This window comes from Rhodnius prolixus, unplaced genomic scaffold (assembly GCF_049639745.1).
Source record: "Rhodnius prolixus isolate KJV_2025 unplaced genomic scaffold, Rpr scaffold_1, whole genome shotgun sequence".
Taxonomy (NCBI): domain Eukaryota; kingdom Metazoa; phylum Arthropoda; class Insecta; order Hemiptera; family Reduviidae; genus Rhodnius; species Rhodnius prolixus.
Window position 1 is genome coordinate 11,329,034 of NW_027411581.1, and position 24,870 is coordinate 11,353,903.

Genomic DNA, 24,870 nt, shown 5'->3' on the forward strand with positions numbered 1-24,870 from the left:
ATTAAAATTATTCTTACAACAAAAAGCACATAGCCTTAACATAAAACTAGAAGACACATCTCACTCTTGTTGATTTGTATCTAGAATTTGTCTCGTACTGCTAGATGCACACCCACTATTATGAAACAGTAGAGAGGTTAAGGAGGTTGGAGTCTTTTGATTTATGTGAATCCTGGCGTTTATAAGTTTATAAGAGTCGTTTATGATTAAGTGTTCTAAATTGTACATAATACACCCCTTAAATTTGAAATTTAAAGGTAAATATTGAAAGTAGAAAAATATTATATTGCACCTCTTTTTTTAATTCCGTAATGGAACCCCCCGATCAAATGAAAATTGTAAATGCACTGTAATAAACTACGACCAAATCTGCTTAAAGGTGTAAATCTTAATTTTAATTAATATTTTATAGCTTTCTTTTCCAAAAGTATCAATACGCGATAATTTTATCAGCGTATAACTACGAATTTAATAAAGAACAGATTTTCAAGAATTATATATTTATGTACATAAAAATTATTATATCTAACTATCCCCTACTAATTTAGACTACTCTTATTTTGCCATTACACGCGAATCATCCATGTAAAAAAATTGTAAGGATCTTCTCTTACATTTCCTTCATTAATAACGTTATTTGACGAAAAATAATTAAGTGCCTAGGTCGTATTTGTAAATTTCTTTAGTGAAAACTCAATTACTAAAATTAAACGCTATCTTTCTCTTTAATTCTAATAAAGAGTTACTTTTATTTTTGAATGGATTTCAAACGGATAATGATCAGTTTATCTGCTAACGAGGTATCGTTATTATAGAAGACCTTTTGTTTAAAAATTAAATACTGTTCCTTTTTTTAACTCCAGGAAAAAGATTGATTGAATACCATAAAAACATATGGAAAAAATTAACCAGCTTTTATGATTCATACTTTTAAACACTTAAGCGAAGGATTTCCGGAAAATCGTAATTTCGACAGTTTGACAGATACTGTTTTCCTTTTTGGTTCTTTAAAAAAGAAATTGTATTTTTAAACGGATTTCAAGAGGATTTTTATAGATATTGTAGATAACAAGCTCCTAATTTTGCTCAAGCTCCTTGCCACCCAAATGGAGTTAAACCATTTATAACGGATAAACTATTTATTGGTGACATATACTAACTTATTGAGCATATCTACTATTTTATTAATCTATTTGTCATTAAAATATTTTCAACATGAATGAGAACTTTAATCTATTTCTAAATGCAGACCTAACAGTATTAATAGATTATGTGAATATGTAGGACTCTTTTCTAGCTGGGTTAATGCCAAATTCATATGTCCTGTAAGCTTGTGTGTGTATGTTGGTAAATTAGGAAGTGTTTGTATCGTAGTTTTAAAAGAAAACTTAGTTGATATTTAATGCATTTCGAAAAATAAGGATAAGATGAAAGTAGGCGAACGAGGCAAGAAAGAAAAAGAAAAAGAAGTGCAATGGGATCTTATAGATAGATGTTTATTGCCACTTATATTTTCACACGCAGCGGCAGTTATTATTACAACTTTTCTCAATACTTTAAATATTTCTCAAATTTCATTCTTCTCCGTTTTTTTCATTCTTGTGTTTTTCACTTTATTAATAACTCTTTCTTTCCATAATTTAAAGGTAAGAGAAACAAATATTTTATGAATATCTAATTTTAACATATACCATAGAAAAATAATGCAAATCTCTGAGTAGGTATCGTATGCTGGAAAATGTATTGTTTTGTCAGGTTGTGAAAATCATATTGGTTACAGTATTGCTAAATATCTGGATGATTTGGTACTATTAATCAATATACTTCATGTTTAATATACAAATTTCATTATTACTTATTACAACACATTTGTCTTCATTTAGGGGTTCACTGTGTACGCAGGTTTCAATGGTAATGAAAAACAAAAGCAAAAACTTAAAAATGAATGTTCAGGAAGATTAAATACATTAGATTTAGATATATCATCCGAAGAAAGTATAACTGTCGTATTAAAAAATGTGCAACAACTGCAAACAGGTAAAATTGCAATTAAGTCAAAAAGAATTTTAACATAATAAATTCCTTATAAGTTTTAATTTAAACTAATGTTAAAGATTCATTAAAATAATGTATGTTTAGTAATAATAATTTTCTCTGATATTCTAATTTTCGTGACTATTAATCACTTCCAAATGTTCACGCCGCTTCAAGGAAATTCGCTAAAAAAATATATTTATCAAGTCAAAAAGGGAAGAAGCTATGCGGTTAGCGTACTGGACTCCCACGCGAAGGTCCCTGGTTCAAATCCAGCTGCTGACCCTTAGATTTTCTCTTCCTAGGAACTTCTTACAGCTCAAAGTCCGGTGATGGACAGTGTTGTCTGTAACGAGAGAACACTGTCCGGAGGCCGGCAGTGCACTGAAAAAAGCTCCGGGCGCCAATAACCTTAGATGTTGACGCGCCTTAAATTATTTAAAAAAAAAAAATCAAGTCAAAGTATGTGAACCAACGTGACCAAAGTGTCACGCTTTTCAAGTAAGAAGTCTGATTCAAGCAATCATAATTCAGCTACCTGTTTGTTTATTACCAAAAATCTTCACTCTAGCTTATTCTTTTTTCTGTTTATTGCTTTATAGTACATTGAGACTTTTAAAGTTTGTGTCTGTTATTCGATTTTTTTTTTAACTGATTTTCCGCTTTTATGTAAGAGACATTAATCATGAAGTTCTTATACAAGCGTTACTTCCAAAGAGGCATCAACTTTAAAAAGTCTAAAAAGAAATACAAGCTAAAAAACAAAATCTGTCAAAATTAAAGAATAAGGAACAGATTGATAACATTATTTGTAAGAGTTCGTCCGCCACTCACCTGAAAAAAGTGGCTGCCTAGTCGATTAGTCTGGCTACGTTGCCGGCACTAAACCCTTACGTTTTCTCCTCCAAATTATTGAAATTTTCTTTAACTGGAACAGCTATCTTTAAATAATATTTGGAATTATTAGAGCATGTTTTATTTTGGTTAAATCTGGCCGTACGGTCCGCCCTTCATTGATCCCGAGCATGCGTCTTTCACGTGATCCTGGTCTATCACGTGACGGGTTAGTCGAGCTTCCAGGCGTGACTACACCAATTTTTAATGCCCGTTGCAGGTTCACGGTAGAAGATGTCAGTTACATTACACGGAACTCAATCAGGCACCTCAGAGCGCTTTCAAGGCAGTGTTATTTTAAGACAACAAATAGGGTTTGTGCCGGGCCACTTGAGTAAAGTCGGTGAGGCAGACGAGAAAATTTCCATCACTGATTGGGCAAGGAAATTGTACTAAAGATCCATTGGTCGGAACTGGTAGTTAGTGTTTTCTTTTCTGGTTGTCACCCGTTCGTCTTGATTGCTAGGAGTCCTCGGACTGAACCAAGAGCCAGTAGTCATTTCTAGACCCTTTTGGTTTTTTATTTGGAAGGGATGGTAGAATGTAGGGCCATAAGAGCATGCATCGAAAGTGTATTGCATGATCTCTCAGTAAAGGTGGAGAACAATAGTTCTCAATTCTCAAATAATAAGATAACTTTTTACTTTTTACTTAAAGAGATATGTGTATCTCCTTAATTTTTGTGTATATCATTAAATATAATATTTGCCAAATATTATATTGTGCACACTGTGACAGAATCACTGATATTAACTACTATTAATTATTAATTATTGGGGATGCAACATAATGTTTAAACTTATAATTGATTATCATAATTGAAAAATTTCTCTTTTAATATTTGAGTTCACTGTAAATTTTGTGGGACGAATCTTAGATTAAATGTCGGTGAATATTTCTACGTCACGGGGAAGTACAAAAATCGAAAAGATGCTCAGTTTTTAGTTTTAACAAAAAAAAAAATAACACGTTACGAGGCCCTCCGAATCAAAACAGTGGGTTTAGAAATTTGTATTCGTGTATTGACAATGTGAATCACCTTAATTTAGAAACAGATTCTGCTGAAAATGTTTTCACTTGATAATTTCTCAAATACGCTCAACGAGCTAGTTGACTAACTAAATACATGTAGGATGTCACTATTTAGAAAATTTATTTTAGATTGGTTCCAGTTGTCACTGTTTTTCTTATAATTACAGATTTTTTAAAATGAACTATTATGTTAATGAAACCAACTATCATTCTATAAATTTTATAAGTTTAAAGAAAATTTATTAGTTAAAACTTTATTGAATTGCGGAAAGAGCAAGTCGTGTTTTTTTTTCTTTTAATTAACTATCTAAAATATCTCTCCACAATGTAGTTCAATAATTATTTGCGAAATTTGAACTGACTTCATCCCAAAAATTATAAATATGAATAACCTATATGCCGTTGTTAGATAAACATATTAAAACTCTTTTTACTTTTTGTATTTAGGTGTCTGGGCAGTTGTTAATGCAGCAAGTTGGTCTGCTTTTGGTGAATCTGAGTGGGTTCCCACTTCTGTACTTAAGAAGACCATTGATGTAAATCTTCTTGGTGCTATTGCACTTTCACGGAGTTTTTTACCAGTACTTCGGAAAACGAAAGGTAATGGAACAACATTTACGTTATTGGTTCTTCTATTAATAATAAAATTACTTAATACCTTATCTAAATAATTTGTGTAGGACGAATTATAAATATCACTAGCATAGCGGGTCGAATTAGATCAGGAATAAGATCTCCGCTTTGTATTGTTTCATCTGGTCTTCAATCTTTTTCTGATTGTTTAAGACTAAACATGAAAAGATGGGGAGTTGATGTTGTTTTGATCGAAACTGGAATGACTACGACAGGTAATATTTTTTCGAATTTGTTCAGCACTATTCATCTTTTTTTTGTGAATGAAAGAATCATTCTAAAGGGAAGACAAATTGCTCTAATTTTCAGTCAGTTTTATTTATTTTTTAACAAGGAAATTGAAAAGAGTTCTTCCAACTTATTTAGCCCATGAGCCCTTTTGTTGCTTATTGTTTGTCTAGGTCACATCATTGCTTGGAAATAAAATGATGCTTTGTTTTTAATATACTCACATTACATGCTATTAATTACCACTAGTAAGGTAATCTACAAAACGCAGTCGATTTTTTTTTAAAATAAGAATTAAGCTTCAATTGGTAATTTAAATAATGAATGAATGAATACTTATGATGTAAAAAAAGAACCTCCGAGAATTATTTAGTTTTTAATATTTTAATTTAATTTAGAACAGTACCTCTAAAGAATAGTACGCTAGTTTGATCTTCACCATTTTACTTGAAACGAATTATTATGACCCTTCTAAGGACCTTGGTTTATCACTAGCTCTTTATTTATGGAACTGATGAAAACACTTTAATTTAGTACAATATTGTCGTATTATTTAATAAAATTATAGGTGCTTGGTACGAAAGGAATGATATGTTAAATGAAGCAAGGAAATTATGGCATTCATTAAATGGAGATCAACGAGAAGTGTACAATGAAAAATATTTTGAGTGTAAAATTACTTCAATGAATGAATATTCTAACGATCAGGTAACTTTAAATCAGAAATTTATCTGCAACAGACGAAAATGCTTTATTAGCAATTTGTATAGCTGAGAATAAAAAGACATTGAGAACAATGAAATTAGTAATGTTTCGATGGCAATTGTATAAAATTTGCCTTCTTTTTTTTAATAGGAGGATTTGAGTATGCTGTTAAAAGCTGTTGGCGACGCAGTTACTCGAACATTTCCTCTAGCAAGATATACTCCAGTAACTAGGAAAGAGAAACTTCAAGCATTTGTCGCTGAACATTTACCACATTCTGTTTACAGCATTATGTACGAATAGGTGGCCAATCTAAAATAAAATGTAAATTACAATCATCACTTTAATAAATCAAATTCTGCACTGCCTATAGTTAACGTAGCTTCCACTATTCCGCACAAGAGGAGTTCCAGACCTTTTTACAGGGGATAGGAGTACATTCAGCTCAGGATGTCCTTTAGCTCCCTGTTAATTATAAATTAGGGTGTGTTTATGATGATTTTTGAATTATTATAATACTCAGTTATTTTAATTGTGCTTATTGGAAACTTTTTTTATCCTATAATCATTGCTTTACACCGCTGATTTTCCAGTAAATGTGGCCTTCAATCGACCTTCTGCGTTTGCCTAACATCAAGATGTGTGCAAATTGGTGAGACATATTTACCCTTTTAGTTAACAAAATATACACGACATAGTCCCATTTTACAAGGTAACTCCAAGACATCACGCTGCTAGAAAACGAAGTCTAACAAAAGAACTCACCATTTTTTAATTTTTGTTTTTATAAAATTTCAGAAAGTTTTGAAAAAGTTTTCTTTATTTTCATTCGTAGTCAGTATAATGTTAAAATACGATAACAGTCAAAAAAAAGGTACATTCAATTAATAAATAAGTTCTAAACATAAACAAGCGTGAAGTACAAAGCCATAGTCATTTACATATAAACATTACAAATCTCCTGATTTACTGGCCGATGCCCTCTTATTTTACAACTTTGAAATTAATAAAAGCGTGTAAATTAAGTACATAAAATGTATTACATTATATAACAAAAAAATTATTTTTTATTTGGCACTTCAACATAAATACATTAACGCCTAAAGCCTCTTCAGTGTAGTTTTGGCTTTCGTAGAGTTCTCCCTGTGACAGGCAACACTGTCCCATCATTAGACATTAAAGAAGAGAAGAGTAGAGCATTATATAATCAGACGGGCTTCCGCATTTTTGAGTCCATTACATTACTATTGGAGGAAAACAACCTTTCCTTCAAAATAGAGGAGGATTTAATAGAGGTAATTTTGGGCTCTAATGCTACAATTAATAAATAAAATAGGAATCCAACGGAAAGTAATTTCTAAAATATAATTTCATGACCATAAATTATCAACCGGATGATAAAATAATAATAATAATAATAAAAAGAATAAAAAACCAAAACAAATTTTCAAAATGTTTATCTATCTGCTTCTAAATATTTAATATTTACTATACAATATCTATCTAATTCACCAAATAAAATCTTCTTTATCGTATTCCTCTATGGAAAATGCTTCCGGTAAGAGCTTTACTTTCTGAAACTTCTTTTTTTACTTTTGGGTTGGATGTAAAACATTTCCATAGTCGGAGAGTTTCATCAGCACCAGCAGAAAGTACTGTACTTCCATCAGGAGACATGGCTAAATGAAGAACTCTGGCTGTATGTCCAGTCAATTCTGATACCTATTGAAATAATGAATTATTTCTAATTTTTAAAACCTTTTAAGTTTTTTTTTAATTTGTAATTTTATATCTCCTCCTTACTCTAAGACTATAGCTTAGAATAAGCTTATATCTCCTCCTCGCTTACTATAGCGAGGAATAAGATTGGTAACTTGAGCCGCAAAAAAAAAAAAAAAAAAAAAGATCTGATTTTTAGATGAAAATCCTCATTGATAGGTAATTGTCTTCATGACTGAAGACTTGATTGATAGTGGGTGATTTGACATTGATAACTGGGTACAAGCTTTTGAAAAATAGGTGGAATTAGCATTAAATCTTATCAATCGCAGTATGAAAGTAAGGCTGGACGCACTCATCACTTATGAATAAAAAAGTTTTCGAAACAGAAACATACTTAACAAAACTGGCATCTGGAGTGTAAATACCTAATGGAATCACTTATGAAAGTTTCATAGTTGTTTTGACAAGTGAAATTAGCTATTAATTAAGTACTTAAAACTAGCTTTACGAACGAGTGAATTTACAAACATAAATTCTTGCATTGGAAAATGATTCAATAATACAATATTGAAAGTTATTTTGTAAAAATAAAAACAATAAAAATTATCATAACCAACCTTTACAAGGGAAGGATACTTCCATATTATCAATTGATTCTTCGCGTAACCATGTCCAGATATCAATTCTTTATACGTCGTTGACCATAACAAACCACAAACCTATAATAAAATATCAAATAAAAATTATTTCATGCGGATTACGGCAAATACAATTCACTGCAGTTTTCTCATACGAAAAATGCATGTAAGGGTTTTCTAAGAGAATTGAAAAAATATAAGATTAATTAAAATTTATAACAATGTTCTTTTTGAAGTGTCTGCAGTCTTTTCGGTAGGCCAAACTTAGATGAAAATTTAACTGTTACATTGAGTGTATCTAAGAAATGTATTTTTTCCACTATTTGTCACATTAGATTTACTAGGAAATGAAAGTGTTAAATATACCTGAGATTTGGTATCAATAAAATTTGGTGAAGTGCCCGTGTTACAATTCCAAAATCGAATGTGCCGGTCTGCTGTGCCACCACCACTAGCTAATAAAGCAGGTTGCCATGGACACCATGCCAACGCTTTTACGGCAGCCAGATGTGTTCTATATACAAAACATAAATTTTAGGAAATATTTTTCTACAGCACAGATACAACAGGGAGAACCTTGCCTTACATCAATTAACATGCAATCATTTAATAAACAAAACTGTCACATAAGTAAAATATCTTATACATTTATTTTTAAACGCTTTATTTTAAAATAAAAAATTAAAACTCACCTAAATGAATGTAAAGGTGTGGATTGTGAATAACAACCACCTTGAACTGCCGGCCATATGTTTAATAAATTATCATTTCCACCACTTGCCAAGTACTTACCATCAGGGGACCACTTCAATCCACAAATCTGCAATAAAAACTATTATTCCAGCCATGACAAACAAGGAACATAGACTTTTCTATTAAGAAATAAAAATCCATCCCCAAAATCAATTTTAACACTGTTAACAACCTCTTGGGCATGAGCGCTAATAGTTGAGACTATATGTTCTCTTTGCCTGACGTCATGGTGGATAAGTAATCCAGATCTACAACCACTGCTCAATATGTAAGAATTCCATGATAATGAACCAACTCTTCCGGAGTGCCCATCCATTGTTCGCAATCTTTTCGATACAGATACATCCCATACCTAAGGTCCAATAATGTGGTTACAGAATAAGAAATATAACTATCAACAGGAAACTTAAAAAAGATGAAAAATAATTATTATAATTGCCTGAATCGCTCCTAAACTTGTACCGACAGCTAATGTATCACCATCGGTAATCCAATTTAAAGAACAGATATAATCTGGTGATTGCAGTTCCAACAAGTGACTAATATTTCCTGATGTTGCATTCCATAAATACACGTTACTACCGAGAGCTACAGCTAACATGTTATTTTTACTCCAGTCAACTAAATTTAAATCTAATAAAAACAAAACAAATCTAAAATAATTTTAATGAAAAATATAAAATTAAAGTTAAATAAATTTGCAAATTTCAATGGGTGGCTGGGGCAAACATAAAAAATAATAATAAATAAATAAAATAAAATTTAAATGTTCGATATTTCAGACTCCTATGGAGTCCTTAAGGTGTCCAAAAGGTCGAAAATATATTCTTTTTGGCCCCAACTAGCCACAGAAATTTGTGACAGCCAAACATTCTTACACACTAGTTTAAATAATTTTGTTGTATAATCTAATTACTTTCTTAAATACTCACAATAATCATCTAGAATATCTGGGGCATCAAGAATTCTATCTGGGGCCTGAGGAATGTATCGGGTTGATGCTTTGGCTGAGGGTGTCTTAGTTTGAGAATAAACAACTTTTAACGGATTCTGGTAACCATCAGGTGGAGCAGGAGCTTTCTTCTGGAAAGCAAGTATTCTAGCACCAGAAATATCCAAACCATGGAGATTTTCAGTCATAGCTCGTTCCATTTCTACTTGTGAAGGTGATTTTATTTCATCTTCCTCGGGCTTCTCATCACATTGAGTAATCTGGAGACAAAAGTGAGTCAACTAATTTGGAAGGTAGGACATTAATTGTCTAATAATGTGTGCGTTATAATTTCAAGTCAGATAGAAATTTTAGAACTGAACGTTTTTCATTTTCGCGATTTCTCAAAAAGTTCACAACGATATTTGATACCTTTCTCCTCTTTCACTTACTCCTTTATTTTTAGTGGTATCTTACTTCAAACATTAATTGAGATTAAAAAGTCAGGTATTTTGTCTTTGCTGCGAATAGTTCTGATCGTTAGTTTTCATTATTTATTTCAATTAATAACATTATGTTTATTCCAAAAACACTCAAAAATAATGAACATTAAGAAAAACAATTGTCCATGATATTACTTCAGCAAGCAGTAAATATATATTATTTCACTTTCACTTTGAAAGGTTCGGAATGACATTGTAAATCAATGTCTTGCTGAAATGTTTTCCTTCCAAAAAGGCGACTTTAGAATAACTAATGGATAGGGTGTCCATCACTTTTATAAAATTACAAAAAAGAAAAAAAAAAGATGATATGGAAGAAAGTGCGAATTTCCACAAGGGCTTTTCAGATTCTAGAGGATCGAATAATTTAACTAACGCAGTCATCGTTTCTTTCTACCATGAGCAGACACTAGTTTAAGTACCCGAACAGTTTCCTTATTGAAGGAATTTTGCGTATACTAACTCACTCACGGCTTTCCCAGACCATTCTTCAATTCAATTTGATGGCGGAGAATCTCAAATGTAAATACCCTCAAGCAGCTCGGTTCTAAATATCTCTTGAAGAGGAAAGATATATGTACAAAAAATACATTCAAAAAGTACATTTACCTTAAAATGTCCGAAATCAAAATCCGTTGCAGTTCTCATGGGAATAAATCGGTCTCCACCGTTTGGAGTTTTGACACTTTTTCCTATAAAATAAAACAGTTTTCAATTTTTAATACTTAAAAATTAAAAAAAAGAACTTTTCGTTAATTAAAAACAACAAATAATTTACCGGGAGAATTTTTGGGTGTTTTGGAAGGAGTTTTCGATGGTGTCTTTCTTTCATTCTTGTTCGGGGTTTTCGAATTAGTGCTGCTTTTAACTGTAGACGTACTTAGGCTAGAGTTGATAGTCATATTACTACAAAAATAGGGTAAAATGATTACTTTTTTAAAATAATTAGTTTAATTTAAATATTTTTAGATGGCAACAAAGAGAAAAAATCTTCCACATTGTCTACAAATTGATAAGTAAAAATCTATTACTACAGTTTTGAATGAATGTTTATTTTAATATAACAATTCGCCACATTTTATTAACCAACTGGTAGTGTTGCATTATCTGTAAAGAATGTTTCTTATTGGTTTCAAACTCTATACAAACTATATCCTCCATTTCGCGCAGACACTCTTTATAATGATTAAATAAATGATTTTTAATTTTCCGAATTTATTTTTAATTTTTGACGCACTTAATTACCTATCTTGAGATGTAAGAAAAGTAATACCTATTTCTTTAGGTGGGCTCTATTTCCAACTACCAAGTTAGGTATCGTGGACGGAGGGTTTTGTAAACATACTTTACTGTAAATTTCTTTTATTAAACATTAAATAAAACTGAAGGCCTAGGTAGACCAGGAATTGAACCCAGTACCATCTCTTAGCTTTGCAAGCCTCGCCTCTAACTGCTCGGTTCTTATTTCTTATATTCTTTGATAATTCTAAAATTTAACATTAAGATGAAAAAATACACTCGTTAAGAACAAAAAACTTAATCAAAACCATATATTGATGTCTTGACTAATTGAAGCTTCAAATTATTGAAAAAAAAGTACACTCAGATATCAACATAATGTCTAGCAAAGAAAATTTTATTTATTTATTTTATTTTGATTAGGAAACGTAATACAAAAAAAAGGATTCTACACATTCAAATGTTTTCTGCTTAATGTTATTACAAATTATTGAATTTAAAGTAAATCCGTATACTTCTATTTGCGAGAAATTCTTTTAAACTTACCTGGATGTATCCATCTTTTTTTTCCACCTTGGAACTGGTCCCTTAGTAATGGGTTCGTCCATTCTCAAAGCATTGTTCAGATCATTGGCAAAATGGAATTGTGCCATCTCTTCAATTAAAAGAATTTTATGAATTTCAAATGTTTCTGCAAAACTTTTTACTATATAGCAAAATAAGATAAGATGGAAAGTTTCCCTTAATTATGTTATAATATTGAAATATTTTATATATATACCCACAAAATAAATTTAAGCTGGTCCTTGGCTCTGGCTAACTTCGATCACGACACACACGTCTGAACTCTGAACCTGAACTAAAACGTTCAAATGTACAACAGTCATAAACTCATATTATAAATATTGCCGCCAAATTCTATAACTGATATATCGATAGTGTGATCTTTCATTAAACAGAAGTTAAAAAATAACAAAACAATGTAATCTCAATTAAATATCATAATTTTTTATATACATTAATTCTTAGATTATTTTCATTAAATAATATTGAATACTGAATTTTTTAGTAGATTCATCTTTTGTTTTGCATCCTATGAATATCTAAACAAAAATAAAGTCGGTTTATGTTTTATTCAAAACATTTTATTGTACAGTTCATAAATTTTTATTTGAAAGAAACATGAATGTTACATGTCAGTCCAAACAGGCTCATTACTTAACAGGTATTACCTTCTTGCCAGAGGTTATTTTTGTGGTTCTAGACAAAAAGTATCTCAAAGTTAATAAAGCATTTCAAATAACTTTAGCACTATAAGAAAACAAGGAAGATAAATACTAGTTGGAATGTTGGGATTAGAAGTTCTGTGAGCCATAGTTGTCTTACTTCTTTGAAAAAGTTATAAGAAATGCTTTAGGTGAAATAGTACAAATTTCGTGGAATTGTAAGTCATTGAGTTGGATTACATATCTTCTTTCTGTTAATTGTGAGAGCCCGAAGAAAATCGGTATTTAAGTGCTTAATAAATTATATGGACTAGTAGTTATTAGCAGTTCTATTTAAGTACGAGTATTCTATTGGTGCGACTTAATACATATGTTCCTTGACAAACGGCAATATAAAATTGAATAATTCGACCTCCAATTGCTCAACTTCATGGTTATGTTCTTGTACGGCTTCATACATTCTACTCTAGGTTTTTGAAGATTGATTGATGATAGATCACGTATAATTAACTTTGCACTTTTTGGAAGCTGTAAATGTGCTAAGCAGAAAATAATGGTTATAAAAGTTCCATTTTCTGAAAGAGACATCGATTATTAAAAGAATTATAGCGGAATTTTCATTCAGGAGTCATTTCTAGGAGCCTTTTTAGCCAGATTTAACTGGAGTTATAAAATTCAGACTTTTGTTTCTGTTTTGATGGAATGGATGATAGAGATTGTACAGAATTCAGTACAACAACATCCAAAGTTCTGACAGAAGATGAAAGGATCCTTCTAGAAAGGCAGAATTCACGCCCAATATCTGATTATATGAAAGCTAAATTCGAGGAAGACGCGCAAAGACATTGGGATCTTTTCTATAAAAGAAACTGTGAGAGATTTTTTAAAAATAGATATTGGACCACAAGAGAATTTGAAGAACTAGCCGAGAAAATTGAAGGGAAATCCCTTCTGGAAATAGGTTGTGGTGTAGGAAATCTTATCTATCCACTCGTTGAAGAAGGATTTTTCAGCAAAATCTATGCATGTGATTTTTCTCCTAGGGCCATTAATCTTGTTAAATCTCATTCTAGGTAATCTTAGTTTTAAAATCAGTTACTAGATTCTCTAAACTCAGAGCTTCTTAGTCCACATCCACCATTAAACATTACTTTTTCCAAACAATACTAACTTTCAATATAGGCTTTTATTTATATTTAATTTGTTGAAGTTTAATATAGCTTCTTAATTGTAGGTACGATCCATCCCTCATAACTGCATTTCAAGCAGACCTGACGGAAACCGGCGCTTTGTCTGCTGTAATTAAAGAACCGGTAGACATTGTGACTATGGTATTCGTACTGTCTGCAATAAATCCAGAAAAATTCAAATCAGTGATTCAAAATTTATTACCAATCGTAAGAGCAGGCACAATAGTTTTATTCAGAGATTATGGACTGTATGATATGACTCAACTTAGGTTTAAACCTGGGCACAAAATTGCAGATAAATATTATGTCAGACAAGACGGAACAAGGTAAACCCTTTCGCTTATTATAGATTTTTTTTTTCTTCTATTATGTAAAGCTAAGAGTTGGAATATTAAATTTCAATCTGAATGGGCTTTTATAATAAACTTGGGCCTTTTGACTTTCAGATCTTACTTTTTCACCATTGAAGAATTGAAAAGCTTGTTTGAAAGAGAAGGATTTACTGAAATATCAAATAATTATGTTCATCGAAGAACAGTCAATAAAAAAGAATCAATTAGTGTACCCAGAATATTTATCCAGGCAAAATTTGTTAAACGTTAGTTAACTTTTGTTAAAAGTTGTATTTAGAAATGATATTATCTATAACTAAAGCATGTTTTTTAAAATTTGTGTGTTATTATTATTCAAATGGTTTCTTATACTGATAAGTTTCTATTAAAATTTGCATCGTAATTAGTTAAGCGCTGTAGGCTGTCTAATTCCCACGTCTAGTCAAGTACTTTGAAAGAAAGTTATTTATTGAGTTTCTTTCCTAGCCTGCTTCTTTCTGTGATAACCTTCTGTTCAGGAATCGTAGGTCGTGTAGGGAATTGCCGTAAACCAAATCTGTTGATAAAAGATGTAGTGGCCTCCTTCAAGTGTCACTATTGCACATCCAGCTACTAAAAAAAAAATTACTGATAGTCTTGATTTGTTGGATTTTACTTTTGTACCACTATTCTATCTATTCTGCCAGTCATATAGTGTGCTTCAGGAACAAACTGCTCTTACGGAATTCTACCAAGTCAATCAATTCTTTCCTCTAGGGTGGATATCCTATATCTTAGCTGCCATCAATCTTATGCTATTTCATTTGTTTGTTTTTTATATAAATAAAATAGTTAGATAAAATTTAAAAACTTTGGAACGGATTAGATCTAATCTGTCTTATGTTTCACTAAATTACAAGCAAAACAGCGATTGATAAATTAAATTATACGAATATAAGTAGTAATTCGCTCTATCGTATTCGTTATCTCTCAGAATCAATAATTAACTTTGAAACCCACTATATCAACTGGCTCTTCTTTGATCATTAAACTAAAAGTAAATAAACCACAAATTATTTTTCAGTCAGTAAAAATTATATTTCTTAAAATATTTTATTCGTTACAAAAAAAAGACGTAATAAATGTTTTCTGAAAATAAGATATGTTACAAAGGCATCTCTTTACAGTAAAAGTAAATAAATACCCCAATTTTTTCAAGCTGCTTCTTCTGGTTCTGGCATTACTTCTTCTTCTTCAGCAAATTCTTCTTCATCCTCAGCTGGGGCATCCTGTTTTTAAGCAATTAATTTTTTTTTAATTGCAAATTTCAAAAATAATTAGAAACTAAACTTTCTTTAGAAATTTCACTAAATGAAACCTATATTTTTTAAAAAATATCAAAAAATTAAGAGGAACATAGTACCTGATATTGTTGATATTCTGACACTAGATCATTCATGTTTGATTCAGCCTCTGTAAACTCCATTTCATCCATCCCTTCACCAGTATACCAATGAAGAAAAGCTTTACGGCGAAACATTGCCGTAAACTGTTCAGAAATTCTTTTGAATATTTCTTGTATAGCAGTAGTATTACCAATAAATGTGGAAGCCATTTTCAAACCACGTGGTGCAATATCACATACTGCTACTTTTACATTATTGGGAATCCATTCTACAAAATAGCTACATAGTAGTAGCACAAGCGTTATTAAACAGTATACAAAGTGAGAATAATAACAGCAGCGATTCCTAAAAATAAACGTTCACTTTTACCCAGAATTTTTGTTCTGCATATTTAACATTTGTTCATCAACTTCTTTCATAGACATTATTCCTCTAAAGATTACAGCAACAGTCAGATATCTACCGTGCCTTGGATCACAGGCGGTCATCATATTTCTGGGTTCAAACATCTAAATGGAATCAATGTTAATGCTACTATTAATTTGTTACATTTCTCTAAATTCCAATCATTTTCTAGACTCGATTATTACAGTTTATCAAGATACAACAAAATTATTTTCATAAAACACAAAAATAATAATCTTGGTAATACGGTTGATTTTATCTTCACTAAACGCGTGTTTTCCTTATTTCTTACCGGTTAACGATTTTCATCCATCGTCAAAGTTGATCTATAGTATAAATTAAAAGAAGAGAATTCCTCTTTTAATTATAAAGCTTGTATAACATGCTTCACATTAATTTTTATTATTATTATAGTCTGTGGGGCGCTACGGAAAATGATTAATTTCTCCATTAGAGAAATGCGCTTTGAAAAATTATATATATATATATATATATATAAAAAATGTTGTATCACGAAAACACTCATGTAATATTAATGGGAAAACGAAGTACCTGTGACGTGAGTTCAGGTACAGTGAGGGCCCTGTACTGCTGACTTCCTCTTGCAGCTAATGGTGCAAAACCAGGCATAAAAAAGTGTAATCTGGGAAATGGTACCATATTCACAGCCAATTTCCTTAAATCTGCGTTAAGTTGGCCAGGAAATCTTAAGCATGTAGTTACTCCGGACATAGTTATCTAAAGTAAAAAATTATATCAATGTACATTGTACAATACAATTTTTGGTGCAAGACCAGAGAGGGAGCTGAAGCTTGCAATGTGCAAAAAATGGGAATTTCTGTATTTGTTAATTAAGATTTATGAACATTATGTACATCAAACTAATAAAAAAAAAATATACATATACATTAAAAACAGAACTTACTGAAACAAGATGATTGAGATCACCGTATGTCGGTGAAGTTAATTTTAATGTTCTGAAACAAATGTCATATAAGGCTTCGTTGTCTATACAGAAAGTTTCATCCGTATTTTCGACAAGTTGATGTACAGATAGGGTTGCATTGTAAGGTTCTACCACTGTGTCTGATACCTAAACAGAGAAGTACAGCAATGTAAGGGCAGAAATCATTATTATTTAATTATTGTTATAGAATTTTAAATCAATTTTTGAAAGCGATGTATAATTAAAACTAGAAGCGAAATTCTACCTTATACATTGTACCCAGCAGTCTAATTAATGCGATCCGTTTAATTTCCAAACATTACAAGGAATAAAATGGTTAAAGACTCACCTTGGGTGAGGGTACTACACTAAAAGTGTTCATAATTCTATCTGGATATTCTTCTCTGATCTTTGAAATAAGCAATGTTCCCATTCCAGACCCAGTTCCACCTCCCAAGGAATGTGCCAGCTGAAATCCTTGAAGACAATTACAAGCTTCAGCTTCACGCCTCACTACGTCCATAACAGCATCCACAAGTTCTGCACCCTCAGTATAGTGTCCTTTGGCCCAATTGTTTCCTAATAATTTAATGTACCAATATTTTGATTTTCTCCAAAAATTTCATTTATTTGACAGTAACTAAGAGAAATTATTCAACAAATTTTAAATATTTTATATCTTACCTGCGCCACTTTGTCCAAAAACGTAATTATCTGGTCTAAAAAGAAGTCCAAACGGGCCAGATCTGACAGAGTCCATGGTCCCGGGTTCCAAGTCAACAAGTACCGCTCGTGGAACATATTTTCCACCTTTCATTAAGTCAGATGAAATAAAGGCATTTTAGATTACAATAATTATAGCATTTTTTTTTTCTGAAGTATATCAAGAGAGTTCCATTAAATAGATTGAATTTATTACAAGAACTAAAATATTCAGTTATATAAGTGCAAATTAAACGGTTAAATATTTATAAACACTACCAGGTAGATGGATTGATTAGATTGCTTTGATAATGTTTAATACCTACAGACGAACTAACTAATCAGTAAATGTTCTGTATAAAATCGAATTTACACCTGAGCTTGGTATTATTGATCACGATTTAACCTGTAAAACATCTATGTAGCATCTTTAGATATTTTTTAAACAAATTAAATTGTATAATTAACGTACATGATGCTTCGTTATAATAAACATTGATCCTCTCAAGTTGTAAGGCATTGTTACCGTGGTACGCTCCAACTGGGTCTATTCCATGTTCATCGGATATTATCTCCCAAAACTAAAAATATATACATGTATGTATAACTTCCTCAGTATTACGTTATATTTACAAGATAAGTGATATAAAGCCCATGTGCAAATGTTATATAAGAAAATTCAAAAAATAAATTTTAGAAGAAAATAAAATAGCACTACACTGAAACGGGCCGCAACACTTTTGTTCATTGGATTCACTATCATTGCAACAATTTTTACTTTTTTTAATGAAATAAGAAATTATATGATTATTTACTTGAAGGACACACACTACTTTTAATGTTCGATTCATGACAACCCTACTAAATTAAATATGTTAACCCATTATTTTAAATGTATTTACATATATTAGGACAAAATTAATTAAAGCACCTTTGATCCTATTTGGTTTCCACATTGTCCAGCTTGTAAGTGTACAATTTCTCTCATTGCTTATTATTAATTAGTACTGTTTTTAAACTACCAAAAACTAAATTTGACCTCCAACTGAGCATACAGTCTAAAATAAGATTCTACTAGGATTCTAGTAGTATGAGACACCTAGACTGTTGGCAAGTTTACAATTATTTAACGATGTGTACGATAGGAGTCTCAACAACCTTACGGAAAAGTAATTTTTTTTCTATTACCTAAAATATGGGGCGAACACTCACTCTGCTTGCTATTTTCATTTTTTTTTTTTAAATTGGGGCTGACAAATTTCTAAAAATTACAAAATAAGCCATAATAAATTCCTGTTGATATTATAGAGGTAATGAGTCCGTACACTGTACTTAAATAACTTTAAAAAGCGACCAAGTTTTAAGGAAATCTTGGAGCTACTTTCGAGCGAAATCTTTATGCGTGAAGTGACACAAGCTTTGTCAAAAAGTTACAACCAGTTTAACGATTTTAAATTATAACACTAACATTCTTTAGTTTACTTGTACTAGCCTAATTTTTTATATCAAGTTTTCACCAGAAATAAATAGAAAAAGTGTTTTATAGAAAAAGGTGTATGCATGTGTGAATATGCTAGAAATTCATTATAAGCCACCAAGCCATTGTTTAATTATTCATACATATAAACATAGATAAATAATAATGACAATTATGAGTTGATTGAAAAATATTTAATCTATTTAATTACTGAGATATTTGTTTACCACTCTTTCACTTACCTCTTGCAAGTCGTTCTAAATGTGCGTATTTACACGACGTAATTGATATTGCAGTTTTTTACCCGTTAAGTGAGAGCGTGATTTATGTTTGGTAAATCTTATTTTCGAAAAAAATCTATCGCATGGTGAAATTCGATCCAAAAACGCTCAAACTTTTTGTGCTACATTTCTCAAATAAGAAAATTTTTCGTTAGTGAAATAGAGGTTTAAAAATATATTTTGGATTTTGATGATTCAAAAATGTGTTTCAGTTCATTATTATAATGTAAGTCAATTAGTTTTCTTCAGAAGATAATAAACAAATTTAGTAAAATTAGGATGAATATCGTTGGCCATAAAATTGTTCAAAGCGGCCATTTATCACCATATATCTTTTTTAAAAATAGAGCTAGAAAAGTGCAATTGGGCACAATTGTAGAGATAAACGAGTACTGTAATTGCCCATATTTTCGCAGAGATTACGCTAATAGGACAGGAGGTACAGCAACTAGAAATATGAAGGAAATGTAAAGCTCCTAAACTTTATCACCTTTTATCTTCTTCATAATTAAAGCTAGAAAGTTGCAATTGTAGAGGTAATCGAGTACTATAATTGTCCATATTTTTGCAGAGATTACACCTATAGGAGAGGTGATGTGAAGGAAATGTAAAACTCACAAACATTATCACTTTATACTTTCTCACGAATACAGCAATGAAGCTGAATTGTGCAGAATAGTAGAGGTAAACAATTATCCATATTTTTGGAAATTTTACAGTAAAATTTCATGTTTGGTAAATGTCATTTTCGAAAAAAGCGATTCGCAGGTGTAAGTTGATCCAAATGCGCTCTCTACTTTTCTTTGCCAGATTTCTCAAATTAGAAAATTTCTCTTTTGTGAAGTAAGTGTTATAAAAATCTATCTTTGATTCTGATGTTTCAAATATGTTTTAGTTCATTATTACACTGTAAGTCAATCAGTTCCATTTGGAGATATAAATTTTGTAAAATGAGGATGATCCCCGTGGGCGATAAAATTGTCAAGGCGGGCTGCGGGTTGGCCACCCCTGCTCTAGAGTATCATGTTACATAGGATGTAAAAAGTGTTATCGCTAATATTGCGCTTTTTCTGTTCGTAACTTCTTGATTTCCATTCACCATCAGAAGAGATTGATTTTTCAGATGGGTGTAGAGAATTTCACAGTTGTTTTTGTCATATCATAAGGAGAAATATGTACTATGATTAACGAAAAATTAAACAACAAAATAACAATACAAGGGGGACAAAATCAAATCGAATCTTCAGCATAAAATTGAGATTGATTCTTGCGATTTCTAAATAGCATTCTATTATCAAATAACAAATAAGTATTAATAATAAAAAAAATATTGTTGCTTCTTTTTACTTGAAATGTATTTATATCTTCTTAAAATAACATTAAAAGAACCACTGATATGTGGAAAAAAAAAATGGGAGCAGGGAGTAGATAATAACAATTATTTTTTGTTTAGACATTCTCATTAAAATGTTCATAAATAATTTCAAGAAAATCAATAATTAAATTCTGATAAAACACTGTGCTATCAACGATATAAAAGAAAAGTTTACTACAACTCACATTTAGGTAAATTTAGAGTCCGTAAGCAGCACTTTTGGCTTCAAACAACAATCTATAAAGCTGTGTTCTGTAAAATTCGTGTTCTGTACCATGAGTAATCTTTATTATAGTTTCTGCTTTTTCAAGTGTTTCCAAAGCTTTTTCGAATTCGTTTTTCAATAAAAGGATCTTGCCTAATTTCATATAATGTAAACCTAACACCGGATGTGTATTACCATAATATATCCTGGAAAATGTAAACAAATTTAAAATTAAATTAAATTTGATTTTATAAATTTTATTCAAATTCTTAAAAATGTAACAGTTAAAGCAATTGTGGCCAAAAAATCACTTATCATCTATGAAAATCATTGTTCCAGAACAAAATTTTCTTTTTTTTTTCTACAACAAGCAGCAATGATGGAACTGATAGTACAAATCTTTTGGAGCTAAATAAGGGGACATGATTTTCAACACACCAGATAGATCTTTATTCTAACAAACTCTGGAAACCAATAAAATCTTGACGATACAATTGCGTAACTTATCTGCAACCATGCTCCAGATAAGACAATATAGAACATGCCTTAGGACAATATTCCTAGGAAAGTCTTTCAGAGTGCCAAAGGGATTGTTCAGTTTTCTATAAGGACTGCTCTCCTACAGAACTAGGACGAGATACGCTGATTCCCTGCACGTTCAAAACTTTAAAAATCACACGAAATAATGTTGTTATTTAGGTAAGTAACTAAATTTGGCGAGAAAAAAAAAGATATAATTAAATAACTTTGCAAATACAAGTAATATTATGTTAGGTTTTGTATACCTGTATCCATCAGAAAGCTGGTCTCCCAATGACAATGCGTCATCCCATTTATTTAACTGTAATGATGCTTCAAATGCTAGATCCATCGTTTTCACGTATAGGAGACTGTTTTTATGCAAAATATCTTTTTGCTTTGAAAGGCATACTTTGCACGCATCTAAATCTACTTTTATTCATTCATATTAAGGACTTAATAAAAATATATTGTCACCATACGTATCAAGAAAGCATTTTACTCCAGTTAAGCAACACATATTTAAATATATCTATACTGGAATGTTGATATTAATATTGATTAATAATGATGTTAATATTATCCATACTGGAATGATAATTATTATAATACGTAATCATAATAAATTAAAAGGATACAGGCAATAGTATTCATTCTTTCATGCTGTTCATTAGTAAAATTTACAACCTCAAAATATACTTTTGAAAAGTCAACTGGTACTTCCCAGCTACAACTTGGGCATTTGCTTTCACCCTAAAATATAAAACCATTCTAAAGCAACACTAATTGTCATAGTTATGGAGTATCTTTTGACTACGTACGGACTTTATGGTAGCTGATCGACGAAAAACACTTTTGACATTCTACAGAAGCTTCAAGTACATTATGTTTAGTTAAGGAATTACACCTTGGACAATCGCAAAGGAAGTAATATTGTTCAAGAAGAGCAGATCTTCTTTCTTCAGTGCTTTTTAATGAATCAATGTAACATATTCTAACCTAAAATGATATATAAAAAGGAAGAGAATATTAATGTAGCTATGCTGGCAAACAGTTCACATATTTTTAGTTATAATTTTAGAATCTCTGAAGATGACAGTCAAAGATTAGCGAAACATGAAAACAACATTAAAAATAGGTTATTTCTTAGCTGAATCCAACGGGGCCGAAGGCCAACATTTCGGAAGTGAAAAAAACAATAAATATACCTTGGACCACTTAAATTCTGGAATATCCTTAATAGTTCGAATTGTTATAGAAGTTCCACTAAAAACTGCAACTGCATTAGGCTCACAAGAATGGTCTATTGTAGATGCCCCCAAATAAATTCCAGTTCCCAGGTTATTCATATCTCCATCAAGAATATTAAAAGAATTAACTACGACCTAGTAACACTCACTGATTATCACATAATTCTAAATTTGTTAATTTTAATTTATAAGGTCCTTAATGTAAGTAAACCTACTCTTCCGTAAATACCAGTAAATTCTGAAAAATTTGGAAGATTATTTTCTTCCATGAAACCTTTTAGAACACCATATAAAGATACAGCATGTTCCATTCTTTTGTTATCTTCCTTTATTTGAGAATAATCTGAAATCGTGATGAAATCATGAAATTAAGTATTACTAACGTGTTTCTCTAAATTCTTAGCAGTAAAGGAATACTTACGGGACTGAAGATCTTTGAAAAATCTGAATTTATTTTTGTCATAATTTCCTTTTTCTTGTTCGCCACCTTTCTGTATAAATAGTTTAAAAGAATAGTAAAAACAGAATTAAATTAAACTGTTTATCAAAAAGTAAGTAAATACCTTAAGTTTAGTTATAAGTCGAAGTAAAAGTCTTGCAGTATTGGGAACTTCTTTGCCAGAAGGTAATTTCCTCAAATTAATGCATTCATTCTTGTGGTAACTCCAAGCAGATTTTTGACAACTTTTATCACAGTATTTTACGTAACGACATCCTGAACAACTGAGGAGTTCTCGCCTAAAATGAATATCAGATTCTAGATCCTTATCCACTTTCTTGTAAATGTATATTTAAAAAAAATATATATTTATTTACTCCGCGTAACAGTGGTCACATTTTTGGTTTCTTAAATGAGACGATAGAACGTGAACAAAAGGTTTTTCCATATGAATCGACGTTCCGCATTTAATCATTTTAATTACTTATTCAAAATTAATCCATATATACGATATAATTTGCAGGTTCATTAATTCAAATGTACCGGTTAAAATAAGCAATATCAGAATATCACAAAATTGCTACATTTTAGTATTGGGATTATCTGATAAGTCAGATCATTTGTCGTCTTCAAATAAAACAGCTAATTTGTAATCAAATCCTATCGACGTATGAACTTGCAACGTTAAGTATAAGTACTCTGTTTAATTCTGCCATATGGAATGAAAAACCTTCTCCATTCCACTTTCATAATGTGCACATATGTGTCGCGCACATTTTATACTCCATCAACACTTATTTTAAAAGTTTTCCTAAAATTTCATATTTCTAATTTTTATTCTCGCTATAATAATTATGACGTATTATTTTTTATTTTCAGCTGTAAAAATGACATTGACATGTATAGATAGACACTAGCGCTAAATTTTTTCTGGTAAGTCACTGGCACTTTGCAAAATACTTTTGGAGTTAACCTTAACTTTCAGCCAGATTTTATTTCAGGTTTTTGTGACCGAGATTAATTGTAGTTGTAGACATGGCATCTGTACGTAACTCTTTGAATTGTTTACGTTTATTGGGAAGAAGCTTAAACGTGAATCAACAGAGAACCGTCGTGTCAGGTCCTCCTGCCCAGAGAGTTTCATTTGCAGTGAGTTCATTGTTCAGATTTTTGTAGTTCTCTAGTATGTTTAAGTAAATATAATTATACTGAAAAACTATAGTAAACTATAACAATAGTATACTGATAAAGTATAGTCTTCATTTCTGTTCTTAAGACGGGCTAATTTATTATGTGTATATTAATAACTCATTGTTTGTTACAGGAAAAGTGCGCCCATGGGGTAGTACTTTCGGCAGGGATGTTTGCAGTACCAATTTGGATTATTTGTCATATTCGATCCTACAGAGAGAGATCATAGAATTCCTATATATTAGATATTTTTGTTTAGGAATAACAAGAAAATCTTATTGTTTACCTTTGTCGCAGTACACAAATTCATTATTAGTTTAAATAATAGATGGCCATTTTTTTTCATTTTTAAGCCTAGTTTGTTCATTACTTCTGACATTAAATGGTAAATTAGTAAAAAATTAAATATAAATTGGATGCTTATTTAAAATTCGTTTAATTATAAATTAAAACATATCAAATTTTAATCATATATTTTCCATACTGAACGATTAGTAAAATTAGCCAACACTTGCTTTCCATTTGCTTCCTCTACTTGTATGGTCTAAATTGGAAGAATGTTGGTACTTTTTAATGCCTCTTGCAAGCAAGAGAAAATTCTTACATTGATTCACGGAGGCAAATTTTATTTTGGT

The 24,870-nt window shown here is 30.8% G+C and overlaps 6 protein-coding genes across 12 annotated transcripts; 3 read left to right on the forward strand and 3 right to left on the reverse strand.

Annotated features, from left to right (window-relative positions):
* The first annotated feature begins 122 nt into the window (after positions 1 to 122).
* LOC141454224 (D-beta-hydroxybutyrate dehydrogenase, mitochondrial) lies at positions 123 to 6,063 on the forward strand. The gene is made up of 8 exons (XM_074128243.1): positions 123 to 257; positions 1,422 to 1,646; positions 1,722 to 1,805; positions 1,884 to 2,037; positions 4,408 to 4,560; positions 4,641 to 4,808; positions 5,390 to 5,529; positions 5,677 to 6,063. Exons 2-8 carry the CDS (start codon positions 1,428 to 1,430, stop codon positions 5,827 to 5,829), a joined length of 1,071 nt encoding a protein of 356 aa, XP_073984344.1. The 5' UTR covers positions 123 to 257; positions 1,422 to 1,427; the 3' UTR covers positions 5,830 to 6,063.
* Positions 6,064 to 6,328: 265 nt separating this feature from the next.
* fzy (cell division cycle 20 protein fzy) lies at positions 6,329 to 12,257 on the reverse strand. Of its 4 annotated transcripts, none has more exons than XM_074128123.1 (11): positions 12,098 to 12,257; positions 11,859 to 11,967; positions 10,852 to 10,979; positions 10,683 to 10,765; positions 9,572 to 9,851; positions 9,079 to 9,272; positions 8,812 to 8,991; positions 8,579 to 8,706; positions 8,253 to 8,400; positions 7,866 to 7,967; positions 6,329 to 7,248 (listed from the first exon to the last, which is right to left on the reverse strand). In XM_074128123.1, the coding sequence occupies exons 2-11, from the start codon at positions 11,963 to 11,965 to the stop codon at positions 7,054 to 7,056; spliced, it is 1,545 nt and encodes a 514-aa protein (XP_073984224.1). In that variant the 5' UTR covers positions 11,966 to 11,967; positions 12,098 to 12,257; the 3' UTR covers positions 6,329 to 7,053. The 4 variants fall into 4 exon arrangements, with proteins under 4 accessions (XP_073984224.1, XP_073984233.1, XP_073984237.1 ...); XM_074128132.1 differs by having other exon boundaries at positions 11,859 to 12,003; positions 12,098 to 12,252; XM_074128136.1 differs by having other exon boundaries at positions 11,859 to 12,018; positions 12,098 to 12,252.
* A 287-nt stretch (positions 12,258 to 12,544) lies between these two features.
* On the forward strand, positions 12,545 to 14,396 carry LOC141454228 (tRNA N(3)-cytidine methyltransferase METTL6). Its single transcript, XM_074128258.1, has 3 exons — positions 12,545 to 13,611; positions 13,773 to 14,054; positions 14,175 to 14,396. Exons 1-3 carry the CDS (start codon positions 13,241 to 13,243, stop codon positions 14,329 to 14,331), a joined length of 810 nt encoding a protein of 269 aa, XP_073984359.1. The 5' UTR covers positions 12,545 to 13,240; the 3' UTR covers positions 14,332 to 14,396.
* A 716-nt stretch (positions 14,397 to 15,112) lies between these two features.
* LOC141454207 (tubulin beta-4 chain-like) lies at positions 15,113 to 19,177 on the reverse strand. Its single transcript, XM_074128197.1, has 9 exons — positions 18,430 to 19,177; positions 17,971 to 18,079; positions 17,481 to 17,606; positions 17,146 to 17,375; positions 16,776 to 16,943; positions 16,403 to 16,588; positions 15,815 to 15,954; positions 15,463 to 15,724; positions 15,113 to 15,328 (listed from the first exon to the last, which is right to left on the reverse strand). The coding sequence occupies exons 1-9, from the start codon at positions 18,484 to 18,486 to the stop codon at positions 15,254 to 15,256; spliced, it is 1,353 nt and encodes a 450-aa protein (XP_073984298.1). The 5' UTR covers positions 18,487 to 19,177; the 3' UTR covers positions 15,113 to 15,253.
* A 1,416-nt stretch (positions 19,178 to 20,593) lies between these two features.
* Smyd3 (SET and MYND domain containing, class 3) lies at positions 20,594 to 23,862 on the reverse strand. 4 transcript variants are annotated; one of them, XM_074128218.1, is made up of 9 exons: positions 23,422 to 23,854; positions 23,169 to 23,343; positions 23,027 to 23,096; positions 22,821 to 22,948; positions 22,564 to 22,740; positions 22,181 to 22,354; positions 21,994 to 22,108; positions 21,622 to 21,784; positions 20,594 to 21,042 (listed from the first exon to the last, which is right to left on the reverse strand). In XM_074128218.1, the coding sequence occupies exons 1-9, from the start codon at positions 23,517 to 23,519 to the stop codon at positions 20,829 to 20,831; spliced, it is 1,314 nt and encodes a 437-aa protein (XP_073984319.1). In that variant the 5' UTR covers positions 23,520 to 23,854; the 3' UTR covers positions 20,594 to 20,828. The 4 variants fall into 4 exon arrangements, with proteins under 4 accessions (XP_073984319.1, XP_073984313.1, XP_073984329.1 ...); XM_074128212.1 differs by having other exon boundaries at positions 21,622 to 21,787; positions 23,422 to 23,853; XM_074128228.1 differs by having other exon boundaries at positions 20,964 to 21,486; positions 21,622 to 21,787; positions 23,422 to 23,862.
* Positions 23,863 to 23,979: 117 nt separating this feature from the next.
* Positions 23,980 to 24,665, forward strand: COX8 (Cytochrome c oxidase subunit 8). Its single transcript, XM_074128391.1, has 2 exons — positions 23,980 to 24,193; positions 24,369 to 24,665. The coding sequence occupies exons 1-2, from the start codon at positions 24,080 to 24,082 to the stop codon at positions 24,462 to 24,464; spliced, it is 210 nt and encodes a 69-aa protein (XP_073984492.1). The 5' UTR covers positions 23,980 to 24,079; the 3' UTR covers positions 24,465 to 24,665.
* The last annotated feature ends 205 nt before the right edge of the window (positions 24,666 to 24,870 follow it).

What these genes read in the sequence shown, in the direction of transcription:
- LOC141454224 (XM_074128243.1), top strand. Translation starts at nt 1,428, where the DNA reads ATGAAAGTAGGCGAACGAGGCAAGAAAGAAAAAGAAAAAGAAGTGCAA. An exon ending in TTTCTTTCCATAATTTAAAG is followed by an intron (nt 1,647 to 1,721) that starts GTAAGAGAAACA and finishes ATCTCTGAGTAG; the next exon opens with GTATCGTATGCTGGAAAATG. An exon ending in AACTGGAATGACTACGACAG is followed by an intron (nt 4,809 to 5,389) that starts GTAATATTTTTT and finishes ATAAAATTATAG; the next exon opens with GTGCTTGGTACGAAAGGAAT.
- fzy (XM_074128123.1), bottom strand. Translation starts at nt 11,965, where the DNA reads ATGGCACAATTCCATTTTGCCAATGATCTGAACAATGCTTTGAGAATG. An exon ending in AACACCCAAAAATTCTCCCG is followed by an intron (nt 10,766 to 10,851) that starts GTAAATTATTTG and finishes TTTATTTTATAG; the next exon opens with GAAAAAGTGTCAAAACTCCA. An exon ending in TTATTGATACCAAATCTCAG is followed by an intron (nt 7,968 to 8,252) that starts GTATATTTAACA and finishes ATTTTATTATAG; the next exon opens with GTTTGTGGTTTGTTATGGTC.
- LOC141454228 (XM_074128258.1), top strand. Translation starts at nt 13,241, where the DNA reads ATGGATGATAGAGATTGTACAGAATTCAGTACAACAACATCCAAAGTT. An exon ending in CTTGTTAAATCTCATTCTAG is followed by an intron (nt 13,612 to 13,772) that starts GTAATCTTAGTT and finishes TCTTAATTGTAG; the next exon opens with GTACGATCCATCCCTCATAA. An exon ending in GTCAGACAAGACGGAACAAG is followed by an intron (nt 14,055 to 14,174) that starts GTAAACCCTTTC and finishes TTTGACTTTCAG; the next exon opens with ATCTTACTTTTTCACCATTG.
- LOC141454207 (XM_074128197.1), bottom strand. Translation starts at nt 18,486, where the DNA reads ATGAGAGAAATTGTACACTTACAAGCTGGACAATGTGGAAACCAAATA. An exon ending in GAAACCAAATAGGATCAAAG is followed by an intron (nt 18,080 to 18,429) that starts GTGCTTTAATTA and finishes ATATATTTTTAG; the next exon opens with TTTTGGGAGATAATATCCGA. An exon ending in ATCTCAATCATCTTGTTTCA is followed by an intron (nt 16,589 to 16,775) that starts GTAAGTTCTGTT and finishes TTTTTACTTTAG; the next exon opens with ATAACTATGTCCGGAGTAAC.
- Smyd3 (XM_074128212.1), bottom strand. Translation starts at nt 23,519, where the DNA reads ATGATTAAATGCGGAACGTCGATTCATATGGAAAAACCTTTTGTTCAC. An exon ending in TTTCAAAGATCTTCAGTCCC is followed by an intron (nt 22,949 to 23,026) that starts GTAAGTATTCCT and finishes TCACGATTTCAG; the next exon opens with ATTATTCTCAAATAAAGGAA. An exon ending in CAGAATTTAAGTGGTCCAAG is followed by an intron (nt 22,355 to 22,563) that starts GTATATTTATTG and finishes ATATCATTTTAG; the next exon opens with GTTAGAATATGTTACATTGA.
- COX8 (XM_074128391.1), top strand. Translation starts at nt 24,080, where the DNA reads ATGGCATCTGTACGTAACTCTTTGAATTGTTTACGTTTATTGGGAAGA. An exon ending in CCCAGAGAGTTTCATTTGCA is followed by an intron (nt 24,194 to 24,368) that starts GTGAGTTCATTG and finishes TGTTTGTTACAG; the next exon opens with GAAAAGTGCGCCCATGGGGT.